The sequence below is a fragment of the Zalophus californianus genome, chromosome 4, assembly GCF_009762305.2.
Source record: "Zalophus californianus isolate mZalCal1 chromosome 4, mZalCal1.pri.v2, whole genome shotgun sequence".
NCBI lineage: Eukaryota > Metazoa > Chordata > Mammalia > Carnivora > Otariidae > Zalophus > Zalophus californianus.
This window is the reverse complement of record NC_045598.1, coordinates 40,316,337-40,337,741: the sequence shown is the minus strand read 5'-3', so window position 1 is coordinate 40,337,741 and position 21,405 is coordinate 40,316,337. Positions and strand designations below refer to the sequence as shown.

The following is a 21,405-nucleotide window of genomic DNA, read 5'->3' as shown; positions in this document are numbered from 1 at the left end:
TGAACTTTTTTATGGACAGGACCTATGTATTTGGGTTGGTTTCCTTAGCACATGGAATAATGCAAGGCATTGACTTAGTGTTGATAAATACATGACTCAACATCAAAATCTTAATCCCCTAGTAGTTTTCCAGAAAGTAACATTGCTTTCTGAGATACAAAGATGGATAAGGCTCTTGCCTTCTGGAAATTCACAATTTATTCATTGTTCAATAAATATTTATCTGCATTGTGACAGGCATTATGCTTAACTGCTAAGGATACAGTGACAAAGCTTCCTGCCTAAAGAAACTCTATTTTAGTTGGGTATTACTTCCTTTGATTTTGATTAATAATATTTCATTCTGTATATTGGTGTTTCCTAGGTATTTTTAGTCTGTAATTAACCTGGGAACTCTATGGGAGACAATGGGAGAGACAGATTAACTACCTAATGTTAAATTGCATGTATGTTTATCACATAGTTACAGAATAGCAAAGGAGGAGTAATGGAGGCCAGAACTGTGTAGCACACCCAAATTGTTTTCCCAATTCTGCAGGCATGGCACAATTATACTCAAGGCTGCCAGTATAGATTATTCATACACAACAGTGGCAGATTTTTATTTTCAGTGTTGATAGTGCTTTTTAATACTGTCATAAACAAATAGAACCATGACTAATGTTTCTTTTTTTTCTTTAAATTTTTTTATTGTTATGTTCATGACTAATGTTTCTTAATTTATTTGGTTAATTTCATGTACTCTTCATGGTTCTGACACATTTCTAACATTTTGGTTAATGTTGCTCTGAATTCTCCAATTTCTAAATTCTGTGTATTCCTCAGTCCTAAGTGAAAGCACAGATATTTTGAAGGAATTTTGATATAGCAGGTAAAGTTCCGGAGATTTCAGTATTTTCTGAATTTTGATTGAAACCATATTTCTATTCTTACACAGCATTCATGAGTATAAACACTATTTTATATTTCTGTTCTTCTAAAACACCTATTTCACTTGGATTTGAACCAGAGTCTTTGAATATGCATCTTACTGGCATATTTGGAATTTTATATAATTGAAAAAATTCGGTTCTCTTGGAAGAAGTACATATGCAGACAATAGCATATGACTTCTAGAAAATTCTTATGTATGCAAAGTGTTTAGAATTGAAGTTTAAAAACACCTTGGTAGAGAAGGAGTTAACAGGTTAGCTCCCCTTGGTTGCTCTCAGCATGCTCTCTTGCCTTTAGGAGCTGAAAAGATGATAACATTGGGCCCGGACATGCCTGTGTGGAGGTTGTGGTACTCCTGGGGTTTTTGCAGCTAGCTGTAAAGCAAGCTAGAACATGTTCATCTCAGAGTTCCTTGTTTTTCTTTCAACCCTTTCAGTGCCCTGCAGGAGTCATTAAATCAAAACTTCATGCTGATCATCACCCACCGAGAAGTCCAGCGGGAGTACAACCTGAACTTCTCAGGAAGCAGTACCATTCAAGAGGTGAGTTATGTCTCACAGCTAAGGAATAAAGGTAGCTCATTACAGTTAATGTTGACCCTGTTAAAGAGGGCTTATCTGTTCTAGTTGGAAACTCTCTTTATGTTTCATTATTGGGTTCTTAATTTTAATTAACTGGAGCATCAATGATTACTGTAGATCTATTTAATGACTTGACCTAGAAAGATAGATGTTATAAATGAGAGCTCTTGATAACTCTTAAAATAGTCAACTTAAAACCTTGCTTAAAAATAGTTCATTGTTATATAATGTATTTTACAGTTTTATAGTAATAGTTAAAAATATTAATTTGGAAATTGTTGACAGCATGCATTTTCGAATATGCCCATATTTTATTTGAAAGGTTGCTCTCAAATGTATTATTTGTAATGTGTACCCTGCCTTTTTCCAAAAGGAGTTTGAGGAGGCTTTTCTTTAGTAGCTCAATCCCAACATTAGACAGTCATTAGACAGTATTTGTGAGATGCTGTTGGAGACTGTCAGTCTTTAGCTTAGAATATCTGAGATATAGTGTCAATATTTTCTTCAACGTGGCCAACCAGGGCCACTGTTTCAAAAAAGAACCGCCCCCAAGAGAGAAAAGGTACCTTTTTGCCTGTGGCCCCACCCACTTAAAAGCCAGTAATTTATCTCCATCTGGGTAAAATGTATAAGGCTTTGACAGGATTGTGTTTAGAAACACTGAAATGACGATTATGACAGTTACGTCTTGTTAATTGTGAAGACAGCAATCATTTGTCTACTGATATTTTTATAAAGATAATTGTGCTTAATCTTGGATTATTTCATTAATTTTTTCTTGGTCTACATTGTTTAAGATAATTATTAATGTCATATTGAAAGAATGAGTTGTTTTCACCTAATCATTTTTCAGACGTATATGAATTGTTTTAGTAGTGGTTAGACTATTAATGGTTTCCTTTTTGGATGTTTTGTCAATGAATTTCAACTTCTGAATTTGCCATAAGTAGCTCATTGCTTAAAGTTTATTTTCTCTGTTTATCACTTGAATAGTTTGTTGACTAGTAACTAAAATCTTTAAAATTTTTCTTGGCCCCTACTTTGAATCATAAGTTTGAATTATTTGATTTTTTTTTCCCAGAATTTTAAGCGTATTAATTGGCATTTCATTTTAACCTCTATAATGGGTGTTCTAGTCTCTAAATTTTCAATTCCTTGGAGGATCATTGTTGCTTTTACTTTAGAAATAATGTTTAACTATGGCTCTATAGCAGATTTATTCTGGTAACTTCATGGTAGTAAAATTTAAATTACATATTGGATGTAATTAAATAAGGAAATTTAGTTTCAAAACAACTCCATTTTAATCAAGAAAAGCAAAAATAATACAAAGTAAATTTCATTTTGTTGATTTACTTTTTTAAATTGAAGACTAGTACAATGCTTGATGGATAAATATACACTGCTATATTTTTTTTTCTGATTGAAATTTTTATAGCCAAAATTTTTTACCTTTTTTTTTTACATTTTTTAAAACATTTCTATAGTTTAAGTGTGTTTCAACTTTCTCCCACAAGAGGGCAGAAAGGACTATTAAACTGATAGTCTAAAAATGTCATTCAGTGTTTTCAAATTAGCTTCTCTTATATTAACAAAAAGGAGCATAATGGCCAAGTTATTGTTTGATTTACAGATAATTGGCATATTGCAGGGAGGAGACTTAATTTCACCCTTTTAAATTAAACAGGGAGATTTAAAAAGACATAAAATATTCATTAATGTTCGGTGATTATAAAGTAGTGGCATATATTTATTTTGCCTTTATTACTGTTTCGATGGGAAAATACTGCAAATATTTCCGAAATCGAGTTGGCCATACTGACAAGTTGAAATGTTTAAGCAGCGTTAATGCAGTCTGCTCACACCTGATATCCTATGCAGAATGATTCAAAATGACTACATCAATTATTAAAAGAAATATTTAAAATTCTGTAAATGTGCCATTGTGTGCCACAGTTGGCTGAAACTGTTCTCCATGGCCTGCTATTTAGATTATCCAATATATTTTAAGCTTCAAGGACTTGAAAACAGTAAACCATTTTCAGACCATTTTCTAAATGAAAAATGTCCCAGAAATATTTCTGCAAAGACGGATATTCTTGTGTATTTCTTCACAAGAGTTTGATTTCTTCTTTTTCTTTTTTCTCCCCCCCTTTTAAGTTTATTTAAAATAATATTTTGAAATTCTAGGTGCCAGGACAAAATAAATGCAATTTCTAGTATCAGTGCTTTTTGTGAGTAGACAGGTACATGGAAGCTCCTTTATTCTGTACAATTTAGTAAAAAAGAATATAGGATTATAGTCTCTGGGCCTAGGATCACACTCTGTAGGCCTAGTCCCAAGACTTTTCTTCTTCAACTTATGGAATATTTCGGGGTTTGGGGTGGTTCGGGAGGAATAGTTGCTCTTATGCTACAGGCATGCAACCCACAGTGATACTTAAGTATGTCCTTTTTTGTTGTATGATTGAAAGTCAGTTTGCAACACAATAAAAATAAAATGTCAATATGATTTTGCAGTATGGTTTTATAAATGTTAGAATTTTTGCTATTAATGTGGAAGCTTAATGATGCCATATATCTTAAATTATAAATTAATTTCTGTCATCAGTTTCAGAAATCTCTTTTCAGTGTTGTTTAATAGTTCAAAGAATGAATTCTGACCAATACATGAGGGAAAGGAAGAAAAAAACACCTGATTTTTTTCTAGGGTAGGAGTATATTATTTTTGTTACAGGTGAAGGAATAGCCCATTTTTTGCTATTTTTAAATTTTGAAAGCCTTGTGTATATAAAAAAAAAGCTTTTCCCCAGAGACAAATTTGTATTAAATGAAATAGCGTTGAAAAGGCACTATGATTTCAACTTTATTTAGACGAAATACATTTTTTAAAATACTGAATTAGAAAATAGAATTTAGATGCCGTTTGAATTTCAAATAAACTCATCAGTGACCATATGTTCATGCAAGTTAGTGGTGATAAACCGTAGTTGTGCAAGTGTTTGTTCATTCTGGCTCTGTGGTCTCTTGCCTCACAATGCATGACTTATGTCCTTTGGGTGCTCTAGATTTTAATTTAAGCTACTTAGATATTGAGGGTTTTTTTAAACTCTTTACAAATCATTCCACTTACATTATCCTTCTACTTGAGGAAAAGGCAATGATAGTATAAAAAGGTCAGACTGGAAAGTTGCAAGTAGTCATAGAATAAAAATCCCTTCTCTTCCATTTCAACAAAACGCTTATGAAATTATCAGATAATATGACAATTACTTTGTGACAGTCATCTTTCCACCTTTTTGGGTCCTGAAGTAGCCTCTTGCCACACTTTAAAACAGTGTATTTCTTTGAAAATTTAAACAAGCTTACCTTATTTTAATGAATTTTCTACACTGAGAATTCAAATTTTTAAACAGTCGATTATACAGATTCTAGTAATACTAATACTATTAAAATCTGTGATTACAAATGCACTTGGGATTGGTTAAATTAAGGGAAAAAAGATTGATTTGCCTAGTGCAAATCCTAAACCCAGGTGTGGAAAAGGATATGAAGTCCCTGAAATCAAGCCAACTTTTCTTGGAAACCAATTCTTTGTTGTCCATATTACTATTGCAAAAGCTTCTATTAAGCAGAATACCCGCTTTTCTTTGCCGATGTCATACAAACTTAAGGAATACACACATGACCCAGAATAACAATAATAAGAAACCTAAGTATTTTTGGTATGGAATCATGGAGTATTACTTATCTGTTATAGCGAGAAGCATGATAAATAGCTATTGGAATTATTTAAATCCTCTTCCAAGTTTCACTCTACCCTAGAATTCTCACTGTTCTTATTAATGTTGATTTAGTTCTTAAGGGGAATGAAAGGGGAAAATTGATGACCTATAAAGATATATCTTGCATAAAATAGTGAAACATTTCACTACTAATATTCGTGATTGTCAAGTGAGAAGCCAGTAGTTTAAATTAGCAACAAGAAGTGAACTAAATATATAAATCATACCAGTCTTTAAAAATAATCTTGGCTAAATAATTGTGAAATCATGAGGCTAGTTTGGATTCTGCAAATTTGAAACTTGGGTTGGGTTTTGTGCCTATTTTTCTATTAGCTACTTTCTGAACTTGCTTGACTAATGTATATTTCAAAGTATTCTCCTTTGATGCTAGAGATCATTAACAGTATTAAATATGTAGTTTTCTAGAGATTGTACTAATAAGCAATTTTCTGGTATTGGGTTGACCATAACTACTTAACTAACATGCCCTTTCTGTAAATGTTTTAGGTATAGTTGTTTTTTATTTGTTTTGTTTTTTTTGTTTGTTTGTTTTCCAGTTTAGAGAGGGCGGGGGTGCTGGCACAGAACTGAAGAGTAGACTAGCTGAGAATGTGCATATGCAAGAGGGTAAATTAAATTGTGTGCTTATTTAATTAAAAGTTTAAGTGGTTTATAAATTTACTTCAAGATAAACGGCATATATAAACTCAATTAGAATGAACCCATTTTAATTAGCATATATCATAGTTTGATTTTTTAAAATTTGAAATCACAAATGACATCTTAGCAAGAATGAAAGAGATATAATTTCTTAAGCAATCGGGCAATGAATTCAAGCCTTTATTCAGCTTTGAGAAAAGGACATTATGAGTTTCTTTTAAATATGCATGTATATTATTAGTTTCAAGTTGAAATTTATAATCTGTTGAAGTCATACCACTTTAAGTGAACAAATTGCTAATGATCATTTTATAAATATTGAGGTTACCTGTGATTCTTAGTAAATCATCCCCTTAGGAAATAAGTTTAAGTAATATTTACAATGCAGCCATTTGGAACTGACAAGTCTTTTTCTCTCCCCAAAAGTATTTTAGAATAATCTCTCTGGGAAATTTTTTTTAAGCCCATGTAAGTATTTCTTCACATACTTTTCAAGAGGATAGAAACAATGAAATTTTGTTAAGAATTAAGGGCAATGCTTTGGTCCTTTGTTACTTAAGATATGTGTATCCTAACATCTGCTTAGCTGACCATGTTTCATAATCTGTGATTCGTGTGTTGGTAGTTTTGAAATGTCTGGGTTAAGAGAAATTACGTTCAGTTATCAGAAACTAATAAACATAAGACATTTTTATATGCAAGAAAAGGCAGAGAGTAAATAATTGCACTGGTGACCAATACTGTAATAATCCTGTTTTACAATATGCACTTGACAGGTTGTAATAGTGCTAATTGAAGAGACTAATTCACACTTGCTTCATTCTATTCAAAGGCAAAATCAGCAGCTTGTTTTGCTTTTGACCAGATGGTCCTCATGAACACCTACTGTGCACTTTAAGTGCTTTACTAGAATTACAAAGGCTGGGGGCTGCGTTCGACTCCAAATGATTTGAGAAGAGAGAGGGAGACAGAGAGAGAGAGAGGGGGAAAAAAAACCCTCTGTGCTCAATGGATTTGGTGCAAGTAAATTAATTCTAGTGGACCCATTACACACTGAGCCCCCTTTTCAAAGCTCTGAGCCTCCTCGCTTGCTCTGTAGCAATGAGAAAGAGAAAGAGAAAGGCAGATTACTGCAAACAGAAATAAAAAAAAGGGCTATGAAAGGGAGAAAAGAGGCCTTGAAGCCTTTCATATCATTTGAGTTTTTCAAGTGCGTTATTTTTGGGGAGGGTGGATATATGAAAAGCCAATTGGAGTTTTTTTTGTTTTAAAGTGCGCTATTTAAGCACCATGAATATAGGCGCAAGAGCAACAGTTGACTGAGTTTACTGTGGGGAAGCTTTGTGTCCGAGGATGAATCAAATTCATTATATTCAACTCTTTGTGTTTTAACATGAATGTAGGGTTAGTTTCACAAGACTGTGTCTGTTTAGGATAATTATAATTTAATATTTTCCTTTCATAAAGTTATCACTGTAGATGTCTAAAATTTTAATCAAAGCAGATTTTGTACATTGACTTTGAAGCACCCTGACAGTTTAAAATTCAAAGGAAAGCTTTTTTAGTTTTCAAAAGAAAAGAAAGGCTTATTCTAATGGCATTGAAGCAGAGATTATTATAACTAATTAGAAGTCACACATCTGTTAGCTTTTGGTTTGTGACTTACTTATGTATTTTTTTGAGTAAAATATATACTTTAAAAATATATTGCTGTTATTGAGTGAACCCAAAGGGATAAAATTCACTTAATAGAGAGCCATTTATTTGAGCCAACCATTTTGCAAATTTCTACACGGTCCCTTAAAAATATGTAGTATATTAAAGTCCATTAAATGTGAATGGAATTGTATAATTAATAACCTGAAATTGGAATACACTTCCAAACAAAATATTCTCACATAGTTCTTGTTAGGATAATTCTGATTATTAACCAAAGTTATTATGACACAACAAGAAAATTAGCTAGCCCAGATTGTGCAGATTTATAATTATCCTTAAAGCTGTTTACGTACAATTGTAATTTGGAATACTGACACTGTAAAATAATGAATTCTAAGCTATGTGGGTTAGATAAGATACAAGGGATTACATCTAGGACATGTCAATTTTGTATGTTTTTATACTTTTAAGTTTAGTTCTCGTGATACATTTTTGTTGCATAGTCTACTTTTGTTTGATGGCATACTGACACTAATTCAAGTGCATTTTTATTGTAGTTATTAGCAAAGAATACAACAAAATCTTGCCAATAATATGTAACTTAAAGATAATTGTAAACAATTCATAGAGAAGACTGTTTCTAAGTTTGGCCAGTCTCTTTAAATGAATGTCTAGAATTTATACTTTAAAAGGCATAAAGCACTAATAATGCTTTACATATCAATATATGTTAATTACATTCTTAGCAAATGTAGAAATGTAAAAACAACTACAAAAACATTTTGAGTTTTATTTTTCAAAGACTTTTAATAGTAGCATGCCTTCTTTAATATTTAAAATAAAATTTGTTTCATTTCCTATTAATGTCATTACTTTGGGACTTCATTCATTGAAATACAAGTTTTGAGGTGGGGAAGAATATAAGGGGAATCCCCAAACCTTCAACCAACAAAACATATAATGAAATTTATAAGCAATGAGGTGTTAATGAATTGATATCCTTTGGGAGAAAAGGATTTCTAGAAAAAATATGAATGATTAGGAAAACTTACTGAAAAATTTTTTGCAGTGGGCTAAAAATGAAGGTAAGACTACTAGATTCTCTTTCTTGTAGGTACCATAAAAAGCTATCTTTAAATCTAAAACTTCAGTTAGCAGACATGGTTTGACCGTGACCATGCAGTCACTAACTTAGGTGGGGCTGATTCTTTGGTTTCATAGGCACAGTAGTTGGAGCCTTTCTCCTCATGAAGAAGAGTTTATTTCAGTATTAAAATATTAACTCCTAGATTCCTGAATGCCAAAGACAAGTTTCTCTCCTGCAGGGGAAGGGTTGGAAAAGGCTACAGTTTTTTTTAATAGACTTGGTAGGTGTAGGTACCATGTTACTTAAGCTGAGAAATATTTTAACATTTAAATATCCTCCAGCCATAAAATAAGAATAATAACCTCATTCTTCTCCCAAACCAACCCCAGAAGAAAAAAAAAGAGAGCGAGAAAGAAGTAAATCAAAGGATGGGTAAGTGAATATAAGGTGCTCATAAACATTACTTAGATTGAGTCAAGGTATATTAAGGCCTGCATGTTGAAAATTATTTACATGTTTATCCTTATATACCAAAGATTATTTGTCCATAACCCCTTAAACATGTTTATAATCATTTTTCTTTTGTCTAATGTGTCTTGTGTATGACTTAATACTATCTAGTCAAGGAGTTCTTTTTCAAACATATTTAGTATGGAAAATAAAACTAAAAAAATTCTATAGCTCAGTTTAGAGCTATATTACCTTATTATTAGCCTCAATACGTTCTTTTAAAAAAAAAACTATTTTTAAAAGAAAAAAGACTTTAAAAGCTTGTAACAAACATTTTTTATAAATGACAAAATGTATTCCTTGCTTTGTGGTCATTGCGTGACCAGACAGTAGAGTACTGGATTGTTCTACGGTTTTTACAGCTGCAAGGCAAAAGCATCTGTTCGTTGCAAAGCCGGCATTGTTTAATTTTGACACTGACTTTTCCATGCGTCTTGTACCAAGCACTGGATTAGATGCCACTAAGATGAAATTTGTTTTAAGTTGCTCCCAAAGTGCAGCTGTCCCCATATACGGCCTTGTAGCTTAACCAAAACAGACAGACATAGGATCAATCAGAATCTTTGTACAGGGTCACCTTACTAGGCTAGAGAGGCTCAGAGAAGGAATGTTAATGATATTTATTGTGAATAACTGCAAAATTTGTTTCCAAACTGATTTAGTGTATGTAAAAGTATATCCTTCCCCTTTTTAGGGCAACAGAACCATTTTTAAATATTAAGCTTTTAAACTGGGGTATCAAATACTATGGTGCCTATATATACACAGGCACTATTCTTCCACATTTGATTGTAAGAAAAATGATCAGTTTATTGGTCACTAAAGTAGTAATTGACTGAAAATAAAACTCAATCTAAAATGGCTCTGCTAAAATCTTGAGAAGTGGACATTTTTATAGAATGATAATTTTTCTTTAATGTTTCAAGTGAATGAAAAATGAAAGAGCACCTCACTTCCCGGGTTTCCTGGGATTGTGTGAATTTCTACCCAGCTGGTCCAAATTGATTGATACAGGGCCAAATATTTGTCTGCCTACATTTCAAAGTCTATAATTTGCTAATGAATTGTGGTAATAATCTTTCATCATACATGAAAGATTTAGCCAAACAATTTGCTAAGTATGTATTTTGATCATAAAATTTTTGGACTTACACCAAGCTTTACATCTATTTTACAGCTTATGCATGAGGGTGGAGGGGGAGCAGGGGGTGAAATAATACTGAACATGAGCACTTGATGGAAAGGGATGAAGGAATTGAGGAAAGAAGGTATTTTGGAAAAGAGTAATGCTGGGAAAGTCCTGTGAGTGACAGTGGAAAACAAATTAGATTTGCACTTAGAGTACAAAATAGAATTTTTTAAATGCCAGCAGTTTTAGCCTGTGATGTCCAGAGGTATGGTATGTATCCAGGTAGATGAAATCAAGGAAGGAATTTTTTCCTTTTTGGCTACAACTATTCCGTACATTGATTATGGAATAATTTCCTTGAAACTTTATGCTAGAAAAGTCAAGTGCCCACAAATTAAAAGTAATTGAAGGCATAAGAATAAAAGCCAGATGTTTGTTGGGGTTGATTTAGAGACTTAAAAAAAAACAACAAAACAGTGAAGAAATAAATATGATTTGACCAATTCCAGAAGAAGGTGAAAGAGGAACCTCCTAGTTAAGCTTTTGACATGACTGTGGGCATCCAAGAAAATACTTTCTCCCTCCAAAATAAAGACTGTGCAAAGGACAATAGGGGCTCATATTTGTATGTTTTTGTGTCGGGGGGTGATATTTAGGATTAATATCCTCCATTTGAGAAAGTGTAAATCTTAATTTTGTATTTTTGAAGAGCAGCATAGGATAGACTCCAGAGAAAGCCCAGGATTAGCCAACAGATTGAGAGGACAAGAAAATGTTCTAAATAAGATTCTATTGTATATCAGTAATTTCTGTTTCATTGTTAGAATTCAGGGTGCTATGACTTCTTATTTGACTGATATAGTCTGAATTGTTTTCAAGTTGTCCGTGAGGAGAATATTTAACAATACTGATAAAGTTTTCCTTGCCTTGCAGATAGGTTGTTTTAAAAAAAAAGCAGGTAGCTAGAAAGAGAAGCCATATTATAAAAGAGACTGGACCTTCCATTTTATAGATTTTAAAGATAAGCAGCTTTAGAATTTTTACATACCTGCTGGATCTCTTGATTATGTCACATTTCCAGACCATTATTTCTATCCATTTATCTAATTCTCTTTTCTCTGATAGAGCTAAGCCTGTTCTAAATGTTAATACAGTGAATGTCTATCCAAGATGGCACCATTGGAAACTCCTAATGCATATAGGAAAGTTAAAGATTTATATGTCAAACTAGAGCTTTATTTCAAATGAATTGAAATCTTGTTTTACAGTTGACTTTCTCAGGCTCTTTCCTTCTATTTTATGATTTTTTTCTGTTTCACCGATTTGATACTTGTCATAATTCTTTTGTGAGCATAGTTATCACATTTATGATAGTGCAGTTAATATAGAAGAGATAACTATAATCATTATGAAGGAAAAATGATAAAAACTGAGGGTTATAGAAGGGATGGGGTGGGGGGATGGGGTAACCGGGTGATGAGTATTAAGGAGGGCACATGTTGTGATGAGCACTGGGTGCTATATGCAACTAATGAATTGTTGAACACTACATCAGAAACTAATGATGTACTATATGTTGCCTAATTGAATATAATAATTTAAAAAATCATATTTAAATAAAATCAGTTATGAGGGAGATAGTGACATTCCAGATTCTCTTGTTCACAGTTTTATAAAAATTGCATTTCAAAAACATTAAAGTTATGGGATATATATGTTAGATTCAAATGTTGAATGCTGTTGCCATTTGTTTCTAGTACTTTGGATATTCTATTATCAAAAGTACTTTACATTTACATGCCTGCCTTTGCCTGATGAAAATGTGAAGTATTTCCAACTAAGAGGTATGTTTGTAATGTCTAATAATATCAGTTAAACATCAGTTCATTTCTGTTGAATCAGGAGGTAGTTCCCTTATGCTTCACATTGTAAATGAGGGAATTTTAATAAGATGTATTTAAGGCTATTTTTTTGTGGGTGAAAATTTTTGTTGCTGATAACAGATATGCACGTGGATCACTTTGCTTGGATTTTGAAATTTCAGAAATATAGTAAAATGTCTTATGAGTCCTAATTTCTATTGGTAATTGTAATTTCAAATATTGTGACCAATGTTTGTATATAATGAATGAGCAATATGTGGAGCATGACTCTAAAAGTGATTGATATATTAACATGTTTACATGTCATAAATTTAAATGAAGGTTGATGCCTTCAAACTGGTCATCTTTGTTATTGATATATATATTCTCTGTTGCTCAGAAGTTATTCTAGATTTCTAGGAACTTTCTTTAGAGACTATGATGCTTTTTAAAATTTTGCTTCTTGAATGACCTCACGTATGGCCAATCTTTGTCATATGAAGGGGAGAAATTGATTTGTTGAAACTGCCAAAAGTAATTGGAAGCCAGATGTTGCAAGGCAGGTGGTTATTCAATCTGGGTAGTCAAATTTTTGGTTCTCTCTTTTTTGAGCTTCTCCTCTCCCTGTAAATATGTATCTGTCTTAGCATTTACCACACTCATTTGCAGTTATCTGTTTACTTATTTTTTCCCCCATTAGACTAAGAGCACCTTAAGAACAGGAAAAGTATCAAATTCATCTCTTTATTTCTGGACCTACCACTGAATTTGTTAAAGAGTTGGTATCCTTAATGAATGACTGAATTAAAAAAGAATCTATAACTCAATGAGATTATTTGCACCTGAAGGCATTTGCAAAAGTGAAGTCATTCAAGGCTTTCTGAGTATTTCAAGCATTTTAAGTATTAATGTTGACATAAATAGGTACTTTCTCAAGGGGGTTATGAGAGATCTCTCTGATTTAGCTATTTAAACTCTCACTTATTTGTTAAAAATGAGACTGAGAATAGATAGTTTGCACAAAAAGTGTAAAATAAAATTCTGACTTTAAAATAGATTTATGTCATCCTTAATTTGTAATATCTGCCAGGTCATTTCTTGGTGTTTTCTTTGTAAATGAAGTTATAGCTGTTTTTTTGTGTTTTTTTTTATTTTTTTATTAACATATAATGTATTATTTGTTTCAGGGGTACAGGTCTGTGATTCATCGTTCCTACACAATTCACAGTGCTCACCATAGTACATACCCTCCCCAATGTCCAGCACCCAGCCACCTCATCCGTCCCACCCCCTCCTCCACTCCAGCAACCTCACTTTGTTTCCTGAGATTAAAAGTCTCTTACGGTTTGTCTCCCTCTCTGGTTTCATCTTGTTTCATTTTTCCCTCCCTTCCCTTATGATCCTGTCTTGTTTCTCAAAATCCTCATATCAGTGAGATCATATGATACTTGTCTTTCTCTGAGTGACTTATTTCGCTTAGCATAATAGCCTCTAGTTCCATCCACGTCATTGCAAGTTATAGCTGGTTTTTAAAAATTGTTTTCCAAATCTAGGGGATGCAATCTTACAGATTTTAATCTATTTCTCAATTGGCAGTTAGTTAGCTTGTGATAGTGGAAGGATCATTACACTATGGTGTATGAAATCTGAGTTCTTTTTTTTCTTTTTTTAAGATTGTTTATTTATTTATTTGACAGAGAGAGAGAGATAGTGAGAGCAGGAACACAAGCAGGGGGAGTGGGAGAGGGAGAAGCAGGCTTCCTGCTGAGCAAGGAGCTGATTGTGGGGCTCGATGTGGGGCTTGATCCCAGGACTTGGGATCATGATGTGAGCTGAAGGCAGACACTTAACGACTGAGCCACCCAGGCGCCTGGAGTCTGAGTTCTAATCTTCCTGCTACTAACAAGCTGCACGATCGTCTAGCCCTGAGTGGCTTGGTGTTTCTTTTTCATCTGTATGACTTTTTCAAAATGTAGAACTGCAGAAACTCAAAGTTTTTGTGGTGAAAATATAAAATGTTTTAGAACTTTAAAGTACGCATAAAATCCCTGTGTCCCATTGAACTTGGTGTATACTTCTATTGCAGCACCTCTATTCTTTGGTTTTGTGTTTATTTTCCTTCTTATGGTAGGCTTCTTGAGGGTAGGATCTCAGTCATTTAATCTTCATATTTATAGCACTAAATGTAGTACCTAGCACCTTATAAATGATTATTGAGTGAGGAAGTATTTACATGAGTCACCATCCAGTAGCTGAAAAGAAATTGGGAAACCTGGATTCTAATATCTGATATTTTGCTTTCTTAGCTATATTAGTTTGGGTAATTCATTTAACTACTCTGGGTCTGGGTCATTTATGAAAAATAGGAAATGGTTTCAGAGGAGTTTCCTGCTTCTAAAATTTGGTCATTACATGTGAATTTAGAAATTTCATACGTGCTTCAATTGAACCTTGTGTGTGAGGTTGGGATGGGGGAGAGAGAACTGGTCAATAGGTAGTCACTGTGTATGTAAATATGTATATATGTCACTGTGGAATGTAAATATCCCTTTAATACTTAAGGTGTTAAGAGGTTCAAGGTTGAAATAGAGGCCTCTCTTGCCATGGTGTTTGAATTTCTAGAATTGAGATTTTTAATTTTTATCTTAAAGTAGACTTTAACCTTGAATACATATGATCTAACAAGACTTTAAAGGTTAGTTGCATAAACATAACAAGTCTTTCTAATACATAAGATTTTTTAAGTATTGAGATACGTAAAAGTAAATGGTAGTAATGTCATTAGTTTCACTTGTGGTAAGTGAATTAAAATTCTATAAGAATATCAAGGCTATAAAGATAACTACCATAAGGGTACACCTATAGATCAATGGAACAGAATTGGAAGTCCAGAAATAAATCCCTACACTCAAGGTCAGTTAATTTTCAGCAAGGTTGCCATGACAGTTAAACATGGAAAGAATAGTGTTTTCAACATATGGTGCTGGGGATAGCTGGATATCTACATGCAAAATGAAATTGGACTACTCTTTCACATCATATGTAAAAATTAATCAGCTGGATCAAAGACCTAAATATAAAAGCTAAAACTGTAAAACCCTTAGAAGAAAACATAGGAATAAATCTTTGTGGCCTTGGGTTAGGTAATGGTTTCTTTAGATATGACATCAAAAAGAAGCAACAAAAGGAAAAATAGGTAAATTGGACTTCATCAAAATTTAAAAACTTCTATGCCTCAAAAGATACCATTAGTGAAGTGAAGAAAATACAGATGGAGGAGCATATTTCCAAATCACTTATTGATAAGAGACTTGTATTTGGAATATAAAGAACTCTTACAGCTTAACAATGAAAAGATAAATAATCTAATTTAAAAATGGGTAAAGGATTTGAATGGATATTTCTCAAGAGAAGATATGCAGTGAGTACATGCATATGAAAAGTTGCTGAACATCTTTAGTCATTAAGGAATTGTAAACCAAAACCAGAATGAGATAACATTTCATATCACTAGGGTGGCTAGAATAAAAAGATGACAGTAACAAGTGTTGATAAGATATTGAGAAGTTGGAACCCTCAGATATTGCTGGTAGGAATGCAAAATGATGTAGTAGCTTTGGAAAACAATTTGTCAGTTCCTCAAAAAGCTAAACAAAGAGTTACCATATGACCCAGTAATTCCACTCCTAGACATATACCAAAAGAATTGAAAACATGTTCACACAAAAATGTGTGCATGAGTATTTACTGCAGCACTATTCTTAGTAGACAAAATATAAAAACAGTCCAAATGTCCATCAACATATGTGATGTATGAATAAACAAAATATGGCATGTCCATAAGTGGAATATTAGTCATAAAAAAGGAATGCAGTACTGATATATGCTACAACATAGATGAATCTTTAAAAAAAAATTATGCTAAGTGAAAAGACAGACACAGAAGACCACACATTATATGATTCCACTTATATGAAATGCCTAGAATGGGCAAATGTATAGAGACAAAAGATAGATTAGTAGGGCAGTAAATCTAGTCTGTACCATAATGGTGGATACCTGTTATTATAAATTTATTCAAGCCCATAGAATGTATAATACCAAGAATGAATCCTAATATAAACTATAGATTTTGGGTGATAATAATATGTCAATCAATGTAGGTTAATCGTTTGTAATAAATATACTACTTTGGTGGGGATGTTGCTAATGGAGAAGGCTTGCATTTGTGGGGGCAGGGGATATGTGAGAAACCTCTGTACCCTCTGCTCAAATATACTATGAGCATGAAACTATGCTAAAAAATAAAGCCTATTCAAAAAAATTAAAAAGTAGGTTAGTTTTTGCCAGGAACACATAGCTGAGGGAAAGGGGTATGGGTAGTGGCTACTAATGAATACAGGGTTTTATTTGTTGTTTTGCTTTGTTTTGTTTTTTACATAACCCACTAGTTATGCAACACAATGTATTTAAAATATTAAATATCTTTAAATAATCGTTTATTTACATGTTTTATAAACAAAGTTTTACATAATGAGAACTATAATGTAATTTAAACACAGCACAAGACCTTCATGTGTATTCTGAGTATTTACTAAATTAAGAAAGTCGATTTAAATCTTGTTTATATGTGTACAAATTTGTTTTTGTGCACATATCTCTCCCTACTTAAACTCATTTTTAGAGTTCTAAAATAAAAAAAAAAGCATACTTGGCTTTGCAAAAAAATATTTGAATTTTCTATATGTATGATTTTTCTGTTTTCCATTGTAAAATTTACATAACATAAAATTTACCATTTTAACCATTTTTGAGTGTACAGTTCAGTAGAATCAGATACATTCACAATGTTGTATAACCATCATTGCCATTCGTCTCCAGAAATTTTTTCGTCTTCCCAAAGTGTTACTCCATACCCATTAGACAGTAACTTCCCAATTCTCTCTCCCCCTCAGCCCTGGCAACCACCATTTTACTCTGTGTCTCTATGAATTTGACTACTATAAGTACCTGACATAAATAAATTAGTATTTGTCCTTTTGTGACTGGCTTATTTCACTTAGCATAATGCCTTCATGTCATAACATTTTTCAGAATTTAGTTTTTAAGGCTGAATAATATTTCATTGTGTGTATATACCACACTTTGTTTATCCATTCATCTGTTGATGAAGCACTTGGGTTGCTTATACCTTTTGGCTATTGTGAATAATGGTGCTATGAACATGGGTGTACAAATACCCCTGCTTTCAGTTCTTTTGGACATATACCCACAAGTGAAACCCTGGATCACAGATAATTCTATGTTTAAGTTTTTGAGGAACCATCGTACTGTTTTCCACAGTGGCTGCAACATTTCACTTTCCCACCAGCAATACATAAGATTTCCAATTTCTCCACATCCTCACCAACATTTGTTATTATCTGTCTTTTGGATAATATACATTCTAGTGGATATGAAATGGTATTTCATTGTGGTTTTAGTTTGCATTTTCCTAATCACTCATGATGGTGAGCAAGCATCATTTCATGTGCTTATTGTTCATTGTATATCTTCTTTGAAGAAATGTCCATTCAGGTCCTTTGCCCACTTGGGATATTCTTAATGGAGTGATAAAAACATTCTGGAATTCATTAGTGATGATGGTTGCACAAGTTTGTCAGTGTGCTAACAACCACTAAATTGTACATTTAAAAAATAATAGAAAATAAAAAATAAACTAAACCAAAAAATGGATATGGAGAACTGAGAGCTTATAAGAGAACTACAACTACAAATTGAGTAATTTTACCAAAAAGGAAGATTAAAGACTTGGGGGATGATGCCACCAGGATAAATTATATAAAAACACCAAGTTTCAATTTCAAGAATTTAAAGAACTCTTTTTGAGATAGATATCTTCTTTTTCTATTGAAGTTAAACCAAGAGAAAATGGACTTTGTAATGTTGGAGAGTTTTTTTGAGTTTGACATTATTAAGCTTTGGAGAGTTGTATGGAATCACGTAAGCATTTCTGTTAAATACTTGAAAGGGGACAGATTCTTACTTAGTTTCTGACTATTTGATGGTAAGTCTATTGAGCAAGTAGCAGGTAAGTCTATTGAGTAACAGTCCAGTGGATTATTACCATCTTTTCTGCAGGGTGGTAACATGGACATAAATACTATTAAAGGGTACTGATTTTTTTTTTTTAAGGGTACTGATTATATCATCATACAGAGTTTCTGTGACTGGTGCCTTTTTTGCATAGTGCTTCCATTAGTTTGTTCTGTTACTGTGAATGTAGTAGAAGCGTATTTGAGCATGGAATAAGTACTTATGAGAATAAAGATATTAATTAGCCTGTTAGAAAAATATGTTCTCTGTGAGGAAATTGTCATGTATCTATAATCTAGTGGAGATCCACTAAAAGAGGGAATGGTTTTTATTTCACAGTAATTTGAATGAATTTCTACAGAGATTCTTGTAGTCAGTGATATTCTAGCTATTGTTGATTACTTCACTGAGGGGAAAGGAGAAGGAAGCTTCACATTGGGTTAGTGTTTTATACTTTTCAACTTCCTTTCCCTGCCTTACTGCATTTGATTCTTATAGCATCTGCTAGTGTCAGGCCTGCTCCATATGGCTGTGCAGGTTGAAAATGGAACCACCTGAAGCTGTGAAATACAATGGTCTTGATGAGGATGTGAATGTAGGACTTGATGAATGTAGTCACTCTTCCTTCTAGATAGATAGGGGTACTGGGGCACCTGGCTGGCTCAGTTGGTGGAGCATGTGACTCTTGATCTTGGGGTTGTGGGTTTGAGCCCTATGTTGGGGGTAGAGGTTACTTTAAAAAATAAAATCTTTGATAGATAGATAGATAAAGGTGCTGATGCAGGTTATAGGTAAGTGGTATAAGAGTCCCCAATAAAGTCATTGTTTTTTCCCATTGTATGATTTGTAGTACCTTCATTTATTTCATTTCCTAAATCTTTAATCCATTCACATTGTCTCTACTGAGAAATAGCCTACCTCACCCTCCTTCTGTCTCACTATATAGACTCTTTCCTCATCTGTAAGATTAGCAGTGGTAATATTACTTGCTTAACAGGTATTATTTAATTATGCAAATGAAAGTGAGACAATGTGAATATAACTTTAGTAACTAAAATACTTTTTATAGGAATTATTCTTCTTTCCATGTACCTCAGATTTTACTAAGTGACATTACTTGTCTCTAAATGTGCCTCACTATTTTTTTTTTTAAAGATTTTATTTATTTGACAGAGAGAGAGAGAGAGAGTGAGAGCAGGAACACAAGCAGGGGGAGTGGAAGAGGGAGAAGCAGGCTTCCCACCTGCAAGGAGCCCAATGCAGGGCTCGATCCCAGGACCCTGGGATCATGACCTGAGCTGAAGGCAGACACTTAACTACTGAGCCACCCAGGCACCCCAATGCCTCACTATTTTTAAAAAGGTTTCTTTAATTCTCCTTCAGCTTGACCCCTTCTCTTTAAACTGTTCAAAGACCCCTCCCCTCTCTCTCTATATATTTCAGGAAGACCATACTCAGCTGATAATCCTTCAGGAAATCTATAATCCTCTGTCCTTTTAGAGATATAACCTCTCTTTACCTCTTCATTTTGCCCTTATGCCACGATGTGATATTGTGCCTCATACACTCATTTATATACTTGTCCTAGCTCATTGTTCAGCTCTTTGAGGAGAGGGGAGCTATGTCCTGTTGATCTTTATGTTCTCTACAGAACCGAACAGAATGCTTTAAGAATAATAGGGGGAAAAATAATATAGAAGAAAAAGCATTTGTTGAAATTGAGTTCCATTCAGCTGTTCCAACCATAGCACTTAACATATGCATCTGTTATAGCACTTATTGGTGTTAACTGCAAAAATTTGATTGAAGTCATTAGTTGTGCTGGAGCTAACTCCTGTCAGTGCAAGAAAGCTGATTGCTAGATTAGATACTCAGGAATTTTGTGAACCTGATAAACTGTTGGTAGTTTGAAATTGGCCACAGTTGGGAGTATTTACACCATGTAAATTGGCAAACTCTTCAAATCATGGCTTTTTGTTTTGGGAGAACCAATTTACCAGCCATCACTAGTTGTGTCTCTCTAACCCATATAGTTTGTGAATTCCTTCAGATTCATTTCTTTCTCAATGCCTGCCCTATGATAGGAATACTCTTTGCAGATTTAATGAATAAATAAGTGATTGAATATATCAGCTGCCTTATTCCTCTACTGTCTGACTCCTGCTGGCAGAGACTGAATTTCAGAGTCTAGTGTATTTTTTGAGATCGGAAATGGCCCATTGTCATGGTCTGCAGTTTTCTTTTTGCTTCAGAGTCTGAACCAAAAAACGTGTCTGTTGGAAACCAAGTCTATTAAACACAGATGTTTCAATAGCACAGTAAGGATGGCATTTCTGTCCATTATCACCTTGTTAAGCTACTCCTGCTATGACTTTGCTGCCTACTAAGTAGTTTTTGGCATCCATTGCTTAACTGACTGACTCACCTTTCAGTTTCCAAGTTGGAAGCCAATAGTGTGAACCATCTCAAATTAGCTGAAAGATTTCCTTTCACATTATAAGAGGTAACTTAACTGATTAATTCTCTCTAGTCATAGGTGATATAAATACCGACAAATGAAAATACAATGTCTTGGACCTCAAATATTACTAAAAATTACTGTATTAAAACAACTTGAACTATTTTTTCATTAATGTTACTGTCAGTTTTATTAAAAGTGACATTTACATAAAATGAAATTTAAAGAAAATGTTAATCATTTGGATTTTTTATTTTTTCTAAAATATCCTCCATAATCATGATACATATAAGTTTAAAAAAAAATGCTGTGCTTTCTGGCCTTCCACGTGCCATCTATAGCTATCTAAACTGAAAAATCCTTTACATTTTTAATTTCCTTTAAATTTTGAAGAAAATAAACATACTCAGATCTCAACACGTTAAGTATTAAAAGAATAGAAAGAGCAGCTTTGTGAAGTTCTGTTTTATGTTCTATACATTATATTTATGTTACTTACAGTACTTTTAAATCCCTTTCAAAAGTCTGAGATAGGAGTGCCTGGCTGGCTCAGTCTTGATATTGGGGTCGTGAGTTCAGGTCCCACGTTGAACATAGAGCTTACTGAAAAAAAAGGGGGGGGCTGAGATGTACTAGTATGTATTG

The 21,405-nt window shown here is 33.3% G+C and overlaps 1 protein-coding gene across 7 annotated transcripts in view; it reads left to right on the top strand.

The window, feature by feature from the left end:
- FAF1 (Fas associated factor 1) overlaps positions 1-21,405 on the top strand; it is a 489,041-nt gene that overhangs the window by 248,792 nt on the left and 218,844 nt on the right. For all 7 annotated transcript variants that reach the window (XM_027624861.2, XM_027624896.1, XM_027624850.2 and 4 more), the window contains one exon: positions 1,370-1,475. In XM_027624861.2, coding sequence (XP_027480662.1) covers positions 1,370-1,475 — 106 coding nt within the window. The remainder of the gene's footprint in view (positions 1-1,369; positions 1,476-21,405) is intronic.